Source organism: Akebia trifoliata, chromosome 3 (genome assembly GCF_017979445.1).
Source record: "Akebia trifoliata isolate Shusen 1 chromosome 3, ASM1797944v1, whole genome shotgun sequence".
In the NCBI taxonomy this organism is placed as follows: domain Eukaryota; kingdom Viridiplantae; phylum Streptophyta; class Magnoliopsida; order Ranunculales; family Lardizabalaceae; genus Akebia; species Akebia trifoliata.
The window spans coordinates 28,077,794-28,098,286 of record NC_141377.1 but is presented as its reverse complement, the minus strand read 5'-3'; the positions used below and the strand labels follow the sequence as shown (position 1 = coordinate 28,098,286).

At 32.4% G+C, this 20,493-nt stretch overlaps 2 protein-coding genes across 2 annotated transcripts; one reads left to right on the top strand and one right to left on the bottom strand.

Annotated features, from left to right (window-relative positions):
• The first annotated feature begins 7,953 nt into the window (after nt 1-7,953).
• LOC147406270 (uncharacterized) lies at nt 7,954-10,765 on the top strand. The gene is made up of 5 exons (XM_086434231.1): nt 7,954-8,191; nt 8,347-8,434; nt 8,548-8,621; nt 8,712-8,774; nt 10,502-10,765. The coding sequence occupies exons 1-5, from the start codon at nt 8,081-8,083 to the stop codon at nt 10,685-10,687; spliced, it is 522 nt and encodes a 173-aa protein (XP_086290357.1). The 5' UTR covers nt 7,954-8,080; the 3' UTR covers nt 10,688-10,765.
• Nucleotides 10,766-12,042: 1,277 nt separating this feature from the next.
• Nucleotides 12,043-18,832, bottom strand: LOC147406269 (putative aquaporin NIP-type). Its single transcript, XM_086432767.1, has 5 exons — nt 18,569-18,832; nt 18,222-18,443; nt 16,476-16,673; nt 15,374-15,435; nt 12,043-12,509 (listed from the first exon to the last, which is right to left on the bottom strand). Exons 1-5 carry the CDS (start codon nt 18,701-18,703, stop codon nt 12,290-12,292), a joined length of 837 nt encoding a protein of 278 aa, XP_086288893.1. The 5' UTR covers nt 18,704-18,832; the 3' UTR covers nt 12,043-12,289.
• Nucleotides 18,833-20,493: the final 1,661 nt, after the last annotated feature.

Sequence of the window (20,493 nt, the reverse complement as noted above, 5' to 3'; positions counted from 1 at the left end):
TCATACTGAATTATTTAAAAAATATGTAAGTTTTACAAATTAACATATGATTAACTGATACATATAGCCAATGATGAGTAACTAAACAATTTAAAATCCTACATAACATCAGTCATCTATACTCATTATACATTTTCATTCTTATGCAAATATAATTGATAACATTTAAATAATAAATATGCTTTTCAGTTTATAATTCGAAATAGAACAATAAATACATATTACACAATGGTGGAGTACTAGAATTAGAGAGTTGGGATTCACGACTAGATTATTCCCAGTCGAGATATGATGTTACAACATAAATTTGACTTTTAGTTCCTGATTTTGTAGTCGATCGCTGCGCTTACGACATGGGTGACAATTTATTCGGCTCAGGCGAGTCGTTTGACGTGATCGTAACAATAGGTATCTTTTCGATGTGTCAGAACGTTCAACTACTAATAGATTGTTAGTAATCATTGACCAATCATCTTCGTTTATGTCTATCAGGTGTGTATGTGATTTCCAATATATACAACTCCATTCATATACGACCACCTTTACAATAAATGTTCTGTGGCGCCCCGCCAAACGCTAACACAAATCCTCATGTAAGATCTCGAGGTACTAGGTGGCACTTCGAAATTTCGGCATGGTCTCCTTTGTTTATGTTAGCATTCCAAGGCGTTCAACCTGCACCTGATAAACGACATACAATCCTGCATATACATACATAATATAATAACTAGCGGAAGCCTATATACATCTAATATCGTATAATAGATCAGAGTGCAGAAGAAGGAATTAATATACAAGATTATATAAAACTCTTCACTCTAACAAAAGTCATAATGCTCAGGACAAAATCAATAAGACTACTTGACAAATCGACCAACTAGGGGGTGTAGCCCCAATACTCACTAGGTGACGAACTCTGGTTGTCTATCTGACCCACCAGATGATCCTCACTCGTGCTCTATACCTGCCTCGCCACTGAATCTGAGATTAAAAAATGGATAAGGAAAGGGTGAGTAACAATGGTTACCCAGTAAAGAAGAACACAATTTCTGCCAATAACCTCTTCTAACATGAACGAATAAACATACTAAATTATTTTAAACTCTGTAAAATTTTATAAAAAAACTACGATTAACTGGTACATATAGCCAGGGATGAGCAACTAAACATTTTAAAACTTACATTACATTAATCAACAGTACTCACTATAACATTCTCTTTTTATACAAATCTAATTAATCAAATGGAAATATTAACCATGCATTTCATTTTATATATCAAAATAAGACAACAAATACATAATACACAATGGTGGAGTATTGGAATTAGAAAGTTGGGATTCACGACTGGATTGCTCCCAGTCGGGACATGATGTTACAATTCTTCTCTGACTTTTAGTTCTTGATTTTGTGGTCGATCGCTGCACTTACCACACTTGATTGACTATTTATTCTGCTCAGGCTGGCCGTTTGACGTGACTGTAAGCAATGGGTCTCTTTTCGATGTGTCAGAACGTTCGACTACTATAGATTGTTAGTGATCACTAACTAATCATCTTCGTCTATGCCTATCAGGCGTACATGTGATTCCCAAATATACAAACCATACGTATACGACCACCTTTACATTACAAGTTCACTGGTAAAGATAGAGAGGAATAACTCGGATTCCAGTTGTGTCTCCACTCTCATACGCGTCCCATACCACGTATGAGCTTGGTGGTCCCTACCGTACATCCCAGGATAGTACACCACTCCGGATGATATGACGCACTATCCCTTCAGGCATTCACAAACTTTTTAACAGCTCACAAAATAGTTACATATATATATATATATATATATATATTAATTATTTTCATTTGAAAATAAAAGAGAAATTAACATTACAAGGTTGAGAATAGATATTCAGTTTCCTACCATGCAAGTGTGGCCACTCGGCTTAAAATAAATAACATAACAGAAATGTAAACAGCGCCTCGCGTTAACAGAAATGAAATAAACATGCAACCAGTAATATTATCCCTGGATATCTGTTCACCAACCTACACACAACACAACAACGTAAAATGCAGACATCACCCCTCGGGTGTGACCCTAACATTTTACCGTTTTATACCTTTTTTTTCTTTTTTCGATTTTTACAGTTTTCAATCTCTTCAATAAAATATCCATTTTCTGATATTCATCAACTCAATATGAGTTCATTGAATATTAAATCACATTTTCCAATTATAGAATTTGTTTTTTTCAATAACATTAAAAAAGAATACAAATTTTATATCAAAACGGGGTCCGAGCAGTGCACAAGACCCAATTTATGGAAATAACCCGTTACAATACCCTACCCACGTATAATTTGTTAAAAATATAATTAAACACATCAAACATGCAATTTCTGGCGTGAATTTTTGAAATAACAAAAGAATTCTATATTTTAGAAATACATCCAATTTTTTTTGATAAAATCTTAAATGCAATTTTCACAATCTACGATTATTAATAGAAATTGAGAATTCCTTACAATCTCCAGACGAAAGGATCGAAACACGTGTGCGGAAATCGAGGCGATCGACATGGAAATCGAGACAGACCGAACTTCGAAGCGGCTGATTTTCGAAATCGGCCTGGTGGTTTCGAAGATCTTGATGTGCTCGTCTCTTCTCCCTTCTACGACGAAAGACGGTTTGTCCCCGAAACGGATGAAATCCGAGGTCGAAGTTACGAAATCTCCGTATATACGTACGGCTGATTTTCGACGATATGGGATGAAAGAGAAGATGAAATGAAGGGATCTAGGGTGGGTTTTATAGATGTCGAAGTTGCGGATCTTTTTCCCTTTTACGACGGTCATCGACGACGAGCCGTTTGCGAAAGATTTGAGGTAGAAAATCAGAAGAAAAACAAAATTTTCATTTTTTATATGTCTCGGCTGTTTTGACGGGTTGGGGAAGATGAGAGAAAAAAAAATTAAAAAAATTTATTTATATAAATTTGGGACGAAATCGGTATTTCGTTTATTGTTTCGATCGACGATAACTTGGCCATTCGGACTCCAAAACTGACAAATGAATATTCTATTTCGCCTAATTTTTCATTCCAGATCTAATGATACAGTCAATTTCTACAAATTATGTCTCTATCAAAAGTTTACATTTTTGGCCTGATGTGACCCCTAAACTTGACGTCGTTTTCATTTTTGACGATAATTCGACTTCCTGATCTCCAAAAATGGCATATAAATAGTCCATATTCAATAATTTTTTATTACGAATCTAATGGTATAATCAAATCTTAATAATTTTTACTCTAGTAAAAAATCACTATTTTAGCCTTGTCCGACCCGATAATCGAGGATTTTGCAATTTTTATATTCGAACTCACATTTGAACGTGCTTACAGGCTAAAATATATTTTTCGATCATTTTGAATCCAATGGTAGGTCAGATTCCATTAAAAATGATCAGAAACATTCTAAAGTTTTACCCCTAAGTCCCACTTTTAAGATTTTCTTAAAATTCCACTATTTATATTTTCCTCGAGATACGAATTGAAAATTTGGGGTTTTACATTACTAGTAAAAATATAAATGAATGGACCCAAATTCTAGTTGTGACTCCATTCTCATACGCATCCCATACCACATATGAGCTTGGTGATCCTTACCGTACATCTTATGATAGTACATCCCTCTAGATGATATGACGTACTATCCCTTCAAACATTTACAGACTCTTTAACAGCTCATATATATATATATATATATATATATATATATATATATATATATATATATAAAATTTTTTCTTTAAAAATAAAGAGAAATTAACATAACAAGATTGAGAATGGATATCCAATTTCCTATCATGCAACTGTAGCCACCCGGTCTAAAATAAATAACAGTACTCGGAGCCTCTACGTCAACATAATTTTAATAAATATGCAATCATTCATTACACCTGGATATCCCTTCACCAACTTATACACAACATACAATATAAAATGTAGATATCACCCCTCGGGTGTGATTCTGACATTTTACCGTTTTATCCCCTTTCTCATTCTTTCATCATTTTCACTTTTCATCTTTTCAAGCCAAACCTTTTTCTTTTCAAGCTTTTAAATTCACTTTGATCTTTTTATTGAAAAATTATCAAATTTTTATTAAAACGGGGTCCCAATAAGTGCGCGAAGGCAAACTGTTAAAATTGAAAAAGCTGGTGAAAATTTGATTAAGTGTCAAAAACTCAAATTTTCAAAGTTCTCAAAATTGAAAATGAAAACCTTTAACATGAGATTCAACAACATAAAATTTTTAGTCTAATTCAAAGTAACGCGAAAGATATCAATTTTTGAAAATTTGTCAAAAATGTCAAAATTTACATTATGTTCTTGAAACTAAAATTCAGATTTTGATCTTTTGAGATTTGGATCTTGAAACCATTATCATTATTTCGAAATTGAGGGTAAAACATTAATTTCATTAAAGAACTTAAAGTAAATGGAAAGTAAAATTTAAAGAGTACATTTGAAAACATGTGTAAGGCATAAGGAAGATAACCCAAAAGTTAGAAAACAATTTTGATAAGTTTTTGTCGGTAGCTATTGGTGGTAGAACCTTGATTCTATCGGTGGAACCGACAGAATGGCCTTTGATAGATGTTAGTGGCACCGACGGTTCCTGCCGACATCACTAAACCATTACATGAATTTTTGATTTTTCGATCAATTTTTCGGATTTCTCTTCCGTTCTTCGAACCCTTCGACCTGCTCAAGAAATTTAATGTTAAAACATGATAAAAATACATCAAATCTCTATCTCTAACATGAATTACAAATCAAATAAAGATTTCTAAGATTTAAAACAAATAACAAGTTTTCTTAAAATCTAAATGCACATTTCGAAATCTACAGTTATTACTAAGAATCGAGAGTCCCCTACTTGGTTTGTGGTAATCGAAGGTGATGAGCTAGCACAAAGGTCCAAGTGAGACCGCGAGGAACTTGAAATTTGGCAAATTTGGTTGTCAATGGTCAGGTTGATGTCGAAACCCTCGGTGAATATCTCTCGGGCCGTCTTAGATATGAATCTGTTTAGGAACATCCTTTCAAAATTGGATCACTCGAAAGGTCCATCCCCCACAATATTTTTCTCGGAACACTACCAATGGTTGGCATCCCCGTCGAACTGAAATGCAACAATCGATACCCATTGGTCTCTCGGGCATTGCATGGTACTCAAGATCTCTCAGGTCCTCAAAACCCACTCCTCGAGGGATTTGAGGATATCCACACCTATGTGGTCATAGTGAATGCAAACGCTTACAACTCAAATGAACCCATCATGAGTTACACTTTTTGCACTTCCAGTGGTCTTGCACCCATCATCATCAGTTAAATGACAAAATAACACTTAAAAATTGCAACAACAAAAAATTATGTGAGTTTTTCAAAAAACAAAAACCATAGATTAAATCATGATTTTTTTTGAAGACTTCATGATTTTTTGAAAAATTCATTATTTTATCAATAACTATTAAAATTGTGATTTAGTCACGTTGTTTTTAAAAAAACTGTAGATTTTTGTTACTAAGTACCAAGTCATTTCGTTTATTCTTAAGAGAAACACTTTCCATTACTAACTTAATAAGATTTGAAATCATACTAAGAGTCATTAAGCTCAAATGGATTATCAAATTGGCAATCACAACCTTCTAGATTTCATGGAAAAACTAAGATTAAAAAAAATAAAAATATTAATATTGGTCTTGATCCAAGGTTTTAAAAATGGATAGCAACTGAACTCCCGCCAAACTTCCAAATTTAAAATTAAAATTTAACGATAAAAAAGATCACCTTTTTGAAGTTCATTAAATATTTTACTTTACATCCTTATAGCATCAGATCATGTTTTTGAATGGCACAAGGTAAGGGTCAACAACCCCTAGTAAGATTTGAAATCTTACTAATAATAGCAACTCCAATTGGGCTTCAAATCTTTATATTTAGAGATGTGTCAGACTAGCCTTACTAACTTAGTGAGATTTCAACTCCTACTAACGGTCATTTGCCTCACCTTGTGGTGTCAAAAACATGATCCGATGCACAAGGTTGTAGAGGAAAATTCTCTATGAGCTTTGAAAAAAGAAAGTTATATTTTGCTCTTAAATGGTAATTTTAAACTTGGGAGTTTCTTGGAAGTTTGGTAGCCGTTCATCTTGAAAACCTTGGATGAGGCCCAATTATTATTATTATTTTTTATTTGAGTTTTTCCATGAAATCTAGAGGGTTATGGTGTTAGATTGCCAATGTGCTAATCTATTTCAACAAAATGACCCTTAATAAAATTTAAACTTTTACTAAGGAAAATATTTTTATTTAAAGATGGAATCCTCTGAACCAAACTCTAATCGGGCTTCAAAATGAAGATTTGATCTCAATATCACTTTTCACATCTTTATATATAGAGCCAAGAGAGAATTTTTAAAGCCCTTACCTCTATCATTATTCACCTTTTAAAAATATTTATTATGTCTCATTTTTCATGAATACCATTTTTGAGCATCATTTTTTATGGACCATGTTTTAAATATCATTTTTGTCCTCTACTTATTAGATTTCCCTTTTAATTATGTGAGTAATGTGTTTCAGAGAATGAATAATGATTTGAAGATGGTGTTGGTTGTAGTTCAAAAGTAATTCAGAGTTTTCAAAATGAAAAAGATGTCAATTTAAAGTCTTGTGTTGGAGTTGCTCTAAGTTAGTTTACTAAGATTTGAAATCTTACTTAGTAAGTCTAGACTTAATCTAATCTTAATTCCCTTTATTAATAAAATTATAAATTATAATTATATATGTAAGTTGGTGATTGAATGGTGTCATTACAAGCTTGAAGTCATTTTCTGTTAGAGATTATTTTATGATTGTGTACTTCTGGATAGAGCCGGTTTATTTACACACACCGTAATGGCCAATTGCACTCACTTAAGTGACTTTTGTAAAAAAATAAATAAGTAAATTACTATTTTACCATTTCGTTTTGGCTTATTGCACATACCACCATCTACCGAACAAAAAAAATTCAAAACCCACTTCTTTTTCATTTTTTCATCCTCTGCCTCTTCTTTGTATTTATCTCCTTTTTAGTTTTGTGAGAGGTTGAATCAATAGGAGTTAGGTTAATTATTTTTTTTAAATTTATCTAATTTATTTGATTATTTATTTATTTATTATAAAATCATCAAAAAGAGTGAAAAACCTCAAAACGATGATTTTAAATTGAAAAATTAGAAATTTTTTTTGACATATTTTGTTTGATGGTTTAGATCGAACTTATTTTAGTAAATTCAGTGGATACCTATCAAATAATATCCAATTGGATATAATATTCTCATGTGAACGACTTTGAATTAATTGAAAGTGATAGGACAAGAAAAATAAGTAAATTCCATATTAAAAATGCTAATTAAAATCTTTTTAGATTCAAAGAACAAGAAGAAGAATAAATGAGATAGAGATGAAAAAAAAAAAGAAGAAAAATGATTTGATATTTGTAAATGAGTGAAATAAATAATTTAGGTTAAAAATATATTTATTAGAAATGTAAATAATTATTTTAAAATTAAGACAGGTATGAGAAGAAAGTGGGTATTGGCCATTTTGATGTGTATGCAAATAGATCCATTTTGGAAGTATATAAATGGGTAAACACGTTTATCATTGATTTCTTTCTTTAATTAATTGATTATTATATGTAAGTCGGTGATTGGAGGATGTGCCAGAACAGTCCATGGAAAATATCTTGAAACAAGAATAAGCCACGTTGACGTCCATGCTCGAACATTTCCAGAAGGTTCAAGATCTCGCCTATAGAATCTCCAGATACTTACTTCTCTTCCAAAATATCTAAAGTCTCCCCGCCTCATCTCTTTCTTTATTATTATTTTACTACTTTATAAATATACCAACTTCCTCCATCATTCCTCTATCACGGACGTTCTCTCTCTCTCTCTCTACGAATTTCGTTAGACAATCTTCTAGAAGACAGTTTCAATTGTATCCAGAGAGATTTCCGCCGCTAGATGTTAGAGATGGATTCAAATCAATGGTCGGAATCTTATTACTCTGTTTTAGGTGTCGAAAGCGATTCTTCAATGGCAGATATTCGAAGAGCTTATCGAAAGCTCGCGATGGTAAATTTCTCTCTCTCTCTCTCTCTCTCTCTCTGGGTTTCCAAACCCTAAGTAGTGGACGGCGTACTTTAGCAAATCGTGCGCATATTCCCTAATTTCAGCAATATTAATTACTGATTTATTTTTATTTTTTCCGAATTTGTTCTCCATTGTAGCGATGGCATCCTGACAGGTGGACAAGAACTCCTTCACTTTTAGGAGAATCAAAGCGAAAATTCCAGCAAATCCAGGAAGCTTATTCAGGTTGTAAATTTACAATTTTGTCCAATTTCTTGATTTAATCTTTTAATTTACATCACTATACTATACTCTTTCACTGACTTGGAGAAATCTATTTGTTGTTGTTGTTGTTACAGTGCTATCAGATCAAAGGAAAAGAACAATGTACGACGCAGGGTTGTATGACTCAAATGCTGATCAGGAGGACAATGTGGGTATTATATTGTCTTTCTGTCTTGAAAATTTTCTGATTATTTCGGGGTTTATTTATTCATTTAAAAAAAAAAAAATTGATTTTCAGGGTTTTTCCGACTTCCTAGAAGAAATTCTGTCACTCGCAGTCAAGGATAGCCTCAAGAGGGAGGTATGATTTTACATCATTGCCCCTTGCATTCTTCTCTATTTCTCGCAAAGCCAGTTTCTAAAAACCAAACCAGGAATAGTGAGGAAAAAGGCTTTACTAAGACTCATCCACTGTTAAAAGTACCTCGAGATTTGATTCATATCTCGATGACTTGTTTTTCGAATCTCAAAGTCGTTTTGACGGTTTTTTTCCTCACTAGCTTAGTAAGGTTAGTCAGAGTGTCAGACTCATAATGTTTTTCTTAATCTATAAAGTTCGTTATTTATTAGGTTAATTAGAAAGGGTTGGGATCCGTTGACCCCTAAGGATGACTCAGTTAAAAAAAAAAAAAAAAAAAAAAAACCAACAAACATGATGCCAACCCTTTAAATACAAAATCCCATGGTTAAGATTTTTTATTTTATTTTATTAAAGTATTTTGATAATATTTATCTCGAAGATAAATTTTAATCATTAAATTTTGCATTTAAAAGATTGGGATCATGTGTTTTTTTCATGAATCATTCTTAATAGGCAAAGAATCCTGACCTATTTAGAAATTGAGTTTTCATAATCTAACTTAGGCATGTGGCATATTCAATTAATTTACTTTACGTGACAGGCTTGAAAGTCGTTCATATGCTCTTTTTGAGATATAAAATTGCATTTTTTTTTTAATGATGAGCCATAGTTCTGCATCCTGAGGAGAGCACACCTATGATCCAAAGCCTGTCACATCATGTAAGTCGATTGAGTTGTCATGTGCTTAAGTAGATTATTAGTACTCTTATAAATTATCCTCAGGATTTTGGTGATTATTTTGAGATAAGCTTATTTTATGATGTTATATAGAATGAGATACCCTTATGTTATACAACTTATGACATACCCCTAGACCACCTGATCACGTTATTCTCTTGAAATAACATAAATGCCCTCTTCAACATCTTTTTCTCCCAAAAGCCCCATCTTTTTTATTTGTTATTTTAAAGAATTTGATAGCAATTCTCTATCAACAACATACCAAAAAAAAATCTACTTATTAGGTTTGGAGTCGTATAATTATTAATATATATGGGTAAGACTAACCTGACTTAACTTAGTAAGGAAGGAAAAAAAAAAAAAAAAAAAAAAAGAAGAAGAAGGAATGAAGAGGATTTGTTAGGAGGATGAGTCTTAGTAAGGAAAGAGTATATACGTTGTCTATATCAGTCGTCTTTAGCAATATTTACTTTTGTATCATTATTTTTAAATCCTAGGATGGTTCTGTTAGTATTTTGTCATCAATTCCACTAATATCGTCCTCCATCTATTTAGGCTTCTTAGAGTAGCTGGCTAATTCTCAAGGCACATGTAATCCCTTTTTCCCATTCGCACCAGGTAATTTTTGGGATAAATCTGAAGCGTAGTCGCAAGGAATTCAAGACATCTGATGTGTGGAATTTGGGAAAAAAAGAAATTATCCTAAGAGATTAAAGACAATAAAATTTTGGAATTTAAAATGAAAAATTGAAAGACGAAGTCATTGGATCATTTTCTTTTTTTCAACAGTCAGAGGGGTTTGTCATTGGTTTGAAAATAGAAGGGTTTCTCAAATATTCATCGACACTTGAGGGGTTATATTTGAATTCCCTATAATAGTTTATAGGAAATTTGCTTAGATGAGATTTTTTATTATTTATTTATTTATTATAGGAATTTTGCCTTATAATTTGGAATTAATGTGGGTGTGGGTGTGGGTGTGCCAGGGGAAGAGCTATAGCATGGAGGAACTACAGCAGATGTTCATGGAAATGGTCAGAGACTTTGATGATGATGATTCTTCTTGTTTTGAGTGGTCGATGAATGGTGTAGAAGATTGTAGAAGGTCTAAGAGAGGTCGGTGGAAGTCGGATTCAACCTTTTTGAGGGATTATTCCCATGTCCATGTGTGATGTAGATAGCGAGAGAGGTGCCTAGGTTCGAGGAATTACGTGCACCAACCAACCATCCAACATGCCATACAAGAAAGAAAGAGACCATGCTTGTGAGCGCTTGAACTATTCTCCATAACTTTTGCTCCGTACCTCGTTTGTGACTTTTGTCTTCGAATTAATGATGTTCATTCACTCTATTGGAAATATGTAAATTATTATATGTTAAAAGAGTATTTACCTTTTATCTTCGTTTATTATTATAATGAAACAAGGCTGAGTTCGAAAAGTAAATATTTTTAAAATTTGGATTTAAAAAATTACCCCATTTTAACATATAAAAATAATATATTCAGGTATTTTGGTCAAAATAAATAATTTAAGATTGAGTTAAAAAGTAAATGTGATAAATGCTATCTCATTTTTAAAATTTAAGATGATTTTTTAGGATACCAAAGAGGTCAAACAATTGTACATGCAGTCCTATGTGTTTCAAATCCACGGAGACATCCAATCAGTTGTGGATCTCATTAGAAAAAAAAAAAGAGCTGTGTTGATGTACATTATAAGGGGCATTATTAACATGGATGTGTGGAAGAATCATAGATGTTTCTTTTACCAAGATACGAGCGAGATCTTAATGAAAACATTTATGATTTTGACACACATTTATGTTAAAAATGTCCTCCCATGTACATTTTAATGTTACTTCATCAAAATAGAAAATCATATCTATTTCTCAAAAAGCATGTTAGTCAATTTTTAAAAAATAGAAACATCTTTCTTATTAACTTAGTAAGATCTTAAGCTTTACCACCATTGGATTAGTTAGCATAACAACAATCCAACACCACGGCCTTCTAAGACTCGAATCTAAACAAAATATTCAAAAATTAATTTTGTTTGAAGCGAAAAGGGACGGCTATTGAACTTCTACATGAATCACAAACTTCAAATTGAAAGTCAAAAGTGAATTTTTTTTTTTTTTTTTGAAAAATTCGTTTTTTTAAGTTCATAGAATTTTGTTCTCTGCATGCGATCATGATGTCACAAGGTAAGCCCGTATCCTTACTAACTTAAAAAAGGCTAGGTGGACTCTTTGGAAAATCTTATTATATAAATTAAAAAAATATTTTTAATTATTTAATTAATACTATTAATATCTTCAAGGTTTAAAAAAACAAATAACAGTTAAGATCCAAAACGTGACACCTTGGCACAAATCAAATCCCCTATTTGTTCTGAAAAAAATTACTAGCTAACACAAAGATCTTCAAGCCTCAAAACACTCCACATGAACTTCACCTAATGCTAAAAGTACAACGTTGTATTTGTTCGAGCTCTTTCCTCAACCCCAACCATGGAAATTGGGTGATCGGATGATCTTTCATACTCTTAACACCTCTCACATTCCACTTGACATGTACATTCCCTCTCTTTATAACTTTATGAGTTGCAAACCATTAAAACAGAGATAGTTTCAATATTTGGAGTAAAAAAAAAAAAGTTGATTCACTAGAAATAACAGGAGTCACGAAGCAATAACCAAATATTCAAATTCAACAAAACTAAAAAATTGAATTAGTGGCAATTTGGGTTTCACAAAGAAGAAGAAGATGAAGTCTAACTAGCATTGTTTCTGGACATGCTTTTGATGAAGGATCCACTCTTTGTTAATTCGCGAAGAGGTTTGTCCGTAAACCTAATTAGGTTATAAGCAAAACCTCCGGCAATGGTGCCCAAGACCGGTCCCACTATGTAAACCCACAGTCCTTTAAAATTGTGCATGATAAGAGCAGGCCCAATACTCCTTGCAGGGTTCATAGATGCTCCAGAAATTGGCCTGCAATGCAGTTTTCATGCATATTATATGGTATAGTATTATATATATACTCAATGAGTCAACTCTACAACTCCAAAACTCATAGGTTGACTATTTATATATAGCAAAAAAAATTTATTAAAATTAGAGATATTTATGAAAAAATGATCAACTTTTGACAAATTTACAATTCCAGCTCACTGTTCATTTTAATTACCAAAACATGAACGATAACGAATTCAGAGGTTTTTAAAGTGACTATTTCAAATTTCACTTTAAACCTACGAAAGAGTCACTTCGTTGGCAATTAAAATAAACAGTTAGCCAGAATCGTAAATAACTCATTTTCAGTGCATGAAATAGTAATTCACCCTTAAAATTAAGAATTACTTTGGAAAATTTTAATGATAAATCATAAGACTATTTCTAATGAATAGATAGGAGTTTCTCAGAGAATTGATTCCTAAGAAATAAGTGCTAATTTCTAGGATATGCATTTATCTACCTGTTCGTTTGAGACTCGAACTTGTAAAAGTTTGTCGTCGTCATCAACATTAACAAAGCTTTATCTCAAAGATTTGGGTTGTATCCAGTGTCATTTCAAATGTGTTCACATTTGCTTTCATTATCTCCATCCACATCATGTTGGGTCTTTCAATTGCTTCTTTATAACTTTCAATCAATTTATATGTTTATTCTAATTGGGACTCAAATCAATCTTTTTATATATATATATAGGGTTGGGTTTTGTGTACACACATATCTACTCATATATCTACAACGTGTTTTGTCCTATGTGGCTAAAAGTTTCGGATTAAATTGATTTTTCGTGAGGATGATCTCTATGATGAGGAGATCATTCTCACAAAAAATCAGCTCAATCTGAAACTTTTAACCTCATCAAAAGTGATTTACAAAAAATGGACGGTCCATGATTCTTCAACTCATAAATATGAGGTTACAAATTTTAGATTGAACTGATTTTTGGTGATGATGATCTCTGTCCACGATTCTTCAACTCATAAATATGAGGTTAAAAATTTCAGATTGAGCTGATTTTTGGTGAGGATGATCTCCTCATTATAGAGATTATCTTCATCAAAAATCAACTCAATCCGAAACTTTTAACCCACATAGGACAAAACACGTTGTAGATATATGAGTAGATATGTGTGTAGACGGATCCTGATCCACACACACACACATATATATATATATATATATTTGCAAAACAGTGTTAGAAAATAATGTTTTCAAGTCGTTGGATATAACGTCACAAACGGCTTAGATTTCATCAATCAAATAGCTGGAACCCAAATACTCTCTTGTAAAAGAGTTTATATATTTTCACAAAGCTCTCTCCATTTTTCACCTTATTAAAATTAAGTCCAGCTGTTCTCTCTTCAGAACTAACACACACAAACGGCTTGACAAATGCTTCGAACACCTCCGGACATCTCTTCACCTTTTCTCCCTCATGATTTTTTCAATTCTACAACTCATATCTTCATTCAAGGAGTGATTTTCTAATCTCTATATCTGGTTTTATTCTCTTACAATCCCCACTTTGTTTTACATCTTTTTATGAAATTAAATCACCCAATTTTTTCTATCCCTTGAGCACATTGTCTATATCCCTAGAAAAATAAAAATAAAAAATCTTCTCTTTTAAAGGAATTTTCAAGGATAATTGAGTGATTAAAGTGGCTTGGTTCTTTATTCCTATTCCTTAGCAAAACATTTATAAACCACCTTCCAATCATGTAAATTTGCCCATTCTTGTTCTACTCTTCTCTTAGTAAAAACCCACCAATTTTTTTGTTTTTTTTGTTTTTGTTTAATTCTCTTGTATTTCTTGTCTAAAGAGAGAGAGTTAGGCTGAGATTCAGACGTAGAATCACCTTTACAAAAACCAACACATCATGTAATTGTAATCCTCCTTTTTTAACTTTACCTGCTCTCTTCTCCTCTCCTCTCCCTCTTTCTATCTCTCAAAAAAGAAAAAAAAAATTATTTGAAAAAAAACAAAAAAAAACTATTTTTTTTTATCGTTGAAAGGAGAAATTAAGGATGCCAACCCGAGAACGGAACGCCGAACGTGTCGGCACCTGTGATGCCGGGGACACCAGGAGGGCCACTATTTTCTGGACAAATGCTTCGAAGGTGTTCGAAGCATTTATCAAGCCGTTTGTATGTGTTAGTTCTGAAGAGAGAACCTTAATTTTAATAAGGGGAAAAATGAAGAGAGTTTTGTGAAAATATATAAACTCTTTTACAAAAGAATATTTGGGTTCCACCTGTTTGACTGATAAAATCTAAGCCGTTTGTGATGCTAAATCCAACGACTTGAAAACATTATTTTACAAATGTCCCTCGAACCGTCCCTTATATATATATATATATATATATATATATAGTGTTCCGTTCGGCACCCAACATTTTACCCAAACATTTGCCCAACACGTTTTATCCTATTTAGAATAGGCTGATTTTTGGTGAGGATGATCTCCTCATCATAGAGATCATCCTTACCAAAAATCAGTCCATTCTAAAACTTCTAACTCATGTAGGACAAACTATGTTGGGCAAATTGTTGGGCAAAATGTTGGGTGGTGAACATTTCCCATATATATATATATATATATATATATATATATATATATATGTATCCACCTAACTCATTAAACTTACTAGTTGACTCGATGAGTTGGTTCAAATCGTTTTGAAGGAGTAGGTCATCTCAAAATTGAATCATGTCAGGTCTACTGGTTGATTTTCGAGTCTACTGAATGAGTTTTTCTTGTATCGTGTGCGTGTGTGTGAAGAGTGAATATATATATGTTACAAAGTTGGAGGAGATTAATATATAAATAAGGTAAAATTACCCAGCAACGAAGACGTTTAGTAGTATTGTGGATCCAACTGCAATTCCAGCCAGCTCTCCAATCTGTTAATGCAACAAATTACTTTACAATTATTAGCCTAATACTAAAATGAAGTCAATCCTTAATTAGGAAACCAGCAATTACATATATAGAATGAGATTATAATATTTTAATATCTAAGGCCTCAGCTGCAAATAATTAACTAATTAAGCTTACATGCAATTAATAATAGCTTCCAAGCAAGCATTGGTTGCAATATCAAGGCTAGTAGTCGAATTCTTGGTTTTTTTTAAATAAAATTAATCAAATTTTTTTATTTTTTATCTTGAATTAATTATAAAAATGAGGATATCAATCAAAAAAATAGTAGGAGAAACAAAATTTAAGTTGATAATTAGGGTGGAATGTTGATCCCACTACCTGGGTGGTGGTTCAAAACCCGTTGAACTCACTTTCCCGTGTTGAACGAGACTAAGCCTCGCTTGCCTAGCTGAAAAAGATTACTGGACATTAACAATTGTTTGAGGGGCCGTGCGTTCGCTAAATATCCCTATGTGATTATAGTAAATATTTAGGAAATTAAAATAGGAAGTTTTGGTTGAAGCAATATATAACGTAAAATACTTCGATGGAGTAGAGAATGATTGAGCAGTCATATTTATCTATATTTTTTTTTAAATGAAAAAAAAAAATAAAATACTTGGATTGAAATTTAATATATACGTGTCCCAATAATGTATATCCTGATGATATTTATCATCTCGAGGATAATTCTCCACTTTGTATTTTATTATATTAAGATCCTGTGTTTTTTCCTGTCAGATTTCTTGGTTCAAGTAAAGTAACCCACCACACCCTTTTAATTAACTTGTCTAAGTTTACAAATTAAATATCATTTCATTGCAATTAATTCGCGTCTAGTATTTTACTTTCCAAATTACCTTTCTATTAATTTTAAATAAAAAAAATTATCATCAAAGAGAACAATATCAATCAATCACAAAAAAAAAAAAAAGTCAAATAATTCAAAATTAAATATATTAAAAGAAAAAAAAAGGAGACAAGAGGCAAGATTGATGGAGAGTGATATAGTGATACTTACCGCTCTATTATCCGTTGCAACGCCAGAGATGACGAACATCAAAAGGAATGAAATGATGAACTCAAGAACAAGAGATTGAAAATTGGATCCCACTGGAGTTGTTCCAAAGAAATCCACTGTTTTTACATCAAACACAAGACAAAGTGTGCCACTAGCAAGAATTGAACCCACCAATTGAGCTGCTATATAAGGAAGCACCTATATTTTTATAATTCATCAATCAAACATTTGTTTATAAGAACTCAATACAAAATGCCTTTAAATAAATAAAATCGAGCAAGTAAAATTACCAGCACTTATGATTCTAAAATTACTGCTCCGGTTATGTTTCTTTACCATTCATTAAAAAAATCCTACATACCCTTTTTGGAATATTTGTATTTTCCAAAACAGATATCCAATGTACAGTCATTTTGATGAATTTATTACTGTATAACCCACCCTTATTTTACAAGTTACAACAAGTACCCTTTCGGATAAGGATATATAAATACCAATAGGGTTATATGTCCTTTTAAATAAATATGTTTAGATCAATAATTTCAAAAAAAAAAAATCTCACCCCTTTCCTAGAATACCATTTAATCAGACACTTGAATATACTTTTCTTCTTCTCCTTCTTTTTTAATTTTTAATTTTTTTTTAACTTTTATTTTTTAAAATGTGTAGGACTTTTCTAGGGTAAGTTGGATATGCTGTGTCTAGCAAAATGACGATCAAGGGAAAAGAAATAGAGAGTTCTAATGAAAGTTTCTTAAGTGAATCTTTAGACGCAGGGGTGGATTTAGAGTAGGGGTTGTGGAAGCCCTTACCCCCACAAGAGTTTTTAAATTCTATGGATTAATGTGTTATTAAGACATATTTTAAAGTGGATAAAGAAATCCGTCCTTAATGCCCCCACAAATTTTTTTTTTTTTTTTTAACTCTTAGTTCCCTCTCATCCCCCCAACTATTTTTTTCACTCTTAATTGTCCCCACAGATTTTTTTCTATTCTTGGTTACCCCCACACGAGCAAAATCTTGGCTCCATCTCTATTTAGAGGTTTATATGATTGCACATAGAAAAATAAGTGAAATAATGACTATTGGTAAAAATTATGAACTTCAAGTGTATGATTGCACATTTGTTTGAAAATCATTTTTCACCTCACATTATTTTTCTCCTTTGCCCTTTATGAAAATGATTTCACTCTCGCTATTACCCTTACACCCTCAAATTAAATACTCTCCCTCTTTTTAACATTTTCTCACGTGCAATCAAACACCAAAAATATTAAGAAACCCTTGTAAAATGTAAGTTTAGATTTATATTGATCAAAAGTCATCTGTTTTAATATTGAAATTTTGATTTGGTAATTTAAGGTTTTTTTAAAAAAGATATGTAGAATAAAATCAAATTTTCATGGTTAATTTATTAACAAAAAGGGCATTGGGGAGATTAAACCTAGCGAAAAAAAACCTTTATAACAGATTCCATACACTTTAAAAATACCTTCCTAGGTCGGCTATTCCTTGGCATTGGATAAAGAAAATTTCCAAAAGATAACATATATATGTTGATCCCTAGGAAAACTTGCCATGTTGGATGTATGATATTTAAAAGATTTGTGTACAACATTGTTAGACACTATATTTGTCCAACGAACAGCTGAGATCTGAGTGGAAGGAAGGAAGGATTACCATGATTGATTGATAATTATATATATATATATATATATATATATGAATAAAAATAAAAAAACTGACCTCTATGTATGGAAAGCGTCTGAAGATGGCCATAGTGATGGTGACAGCTGGATTGAAATGGGCACCGGAAATATGACCCACAGAGTAAACCATAACCATTACAATCAAACCCCATGTTATACAAATCCCCGGAAATGTGACTGACCCATATATCTTGTTAACAGCAACTGACCCACATCCCGAAAATATCACAAAGTAGGTCCCTAACACCTCCGCAAGCAGCTAATAACAGAGAGATCTCAAATAAATAAATTAAATAAAAACCCATGAAATCTAAATCATTCATTAATTATAAATATATTTATATTTAATAAAAAAAAATTTATTTTTATTTTTGTATCACAAACCTTCTGGGTCATCTTGACGACAGCATTAGAGGAACAAAATTGGGTGTCTTGATCTGCATTAGGAGCAGATAAACTACACCTACCTTCCTCTATTGAGATGTTTTCTTCGATTCTATCTATGTTGTTCTTCGACATTGTTTCAATCTTTTGTTTTTTTCTTTTTTAATAAAGAAAGAGAGAAGGAGAGGTTTATCAGGTTTTAAATAGATTAATTGATGTACGTTTGTTGGGGTGGGGGAAGAATAAAGAAGATTAAATTGGGAAGATTTCAGATTTCTGTTTATTTATAACGATCTAGATAGATTTTTCTATTTTTGTTAATTTTTTTTCTAATTATAATTATATGACCAGTGAGTAATTACTTTAAACAAAAAGTCACACAAAATTCACTCGGTGACGTGTCATGCGTACAGTACCATTCTGATTTTCTAAGGATACACAATATAAATAAGTATGATATCTTAAATCTGCCACGTCAGCGAGTGAATTTTGAGTGATTTCATTTGAGTGAGTTTTCATCACACATGACGAAATTTTTGACTTGGTAAGCGTCTTATCGAGTAATCCACCTGTTTTTTTTTTTTTTGTTAATTAATGAATGGACGATAACTCACTAGTCTGTTAATAATGGACTGGGGTAGAATTTAAATGGGTTGGACTTGACCCATTTCTAATCTGACCCATATGCCTGGCCTGTCTTGAATGCGTCGGGTCTGATTTGGGTCACGATATAAATGGTTCAGTGTTAGTCAGGTGACCCAAGCCCGTCCTTTCTAATGGATAGACAAAGGTGATCTAAATTCTACTTTCATTCAAACGACGTGTTATTCTATTCGCTTGGCGTTCGTTCCCAGAATGTGGCCATTCCTATCGGGTTTATCTGAAATTAGCGGGCTTAGGTTCTTTGGAGTAGATCCAAATTTAAAAAAAAAACACAGGCGTCTAATGTTATTCTATAATATTGCCATCCCATGAAAACAACAAGAATGCCCATAGCCTATAATCATGCATGAATATTAATATTTATATTTTCAAGAATCCAATTAACTGTGAGAGTCTATCGGTTATGAGTTGGATACCCAGTATGAGTAGAATCTCCTCATGGGCCATCCACGAGGGCAAACACTCACTTACCCAGTGCGGGTGTTGCACGTGCCCGGAGGAGGGACTCATATGCCTTGGCTCTTCGATTGGTCCCCTAGTCTGACGTAAGTTCGGACACCTAGTCATAAAAAAAAATCTATATTTTCAAGAAAATAAAATTTACTATTATAAAGAAAAGATATATAAATGGACTTTGTATGAGCATATATTTTCAACAATCTCTCATTTGGGCTCGAAGAATATATTTCACTGAAATCGCCTCGACCTGACAGTCGTCCGCTAAATAGCAGATAAGGGTCCGATCTACGTATCTCGGGAATTTTAAAAGAATAGGGAATCGCCACCTAGTTTAGGTATAGGAACCCAAATTAACTCCAAATGGATATGGGTCGGTCCACGGATTAGAGAGATGGGTAAGGGATTAGGTTACGGGTTTCGGAATGTGTTAAGCACCGAACCTGTCTGATCGAGATGATCGATTTCTACTACGATCTAAAACTAACCTATGATCAACAGGATAAGACTAGGCTCAAGACCATGGTCCATTCATCATCATCAGTTTATGTCTGGTTTGCCTAACGAATCTTATGGTTAAGATAATTACATAGATTCTCGAATTTCGCATATAAGGAATCCCACGATTTAATAAGGCTTACGTGGTACAAAAAATTAATGGATCAATTCGGTTACATTTTGAATAGTGTAAAATCGATTCTCAATACCACGTATACAATATTAGTGAATTGACTTATTGACAATATTTTATTAAAGAAATTCGATTTTTTAAATTGCCACATGACGACATTTTATCAAACAAAATT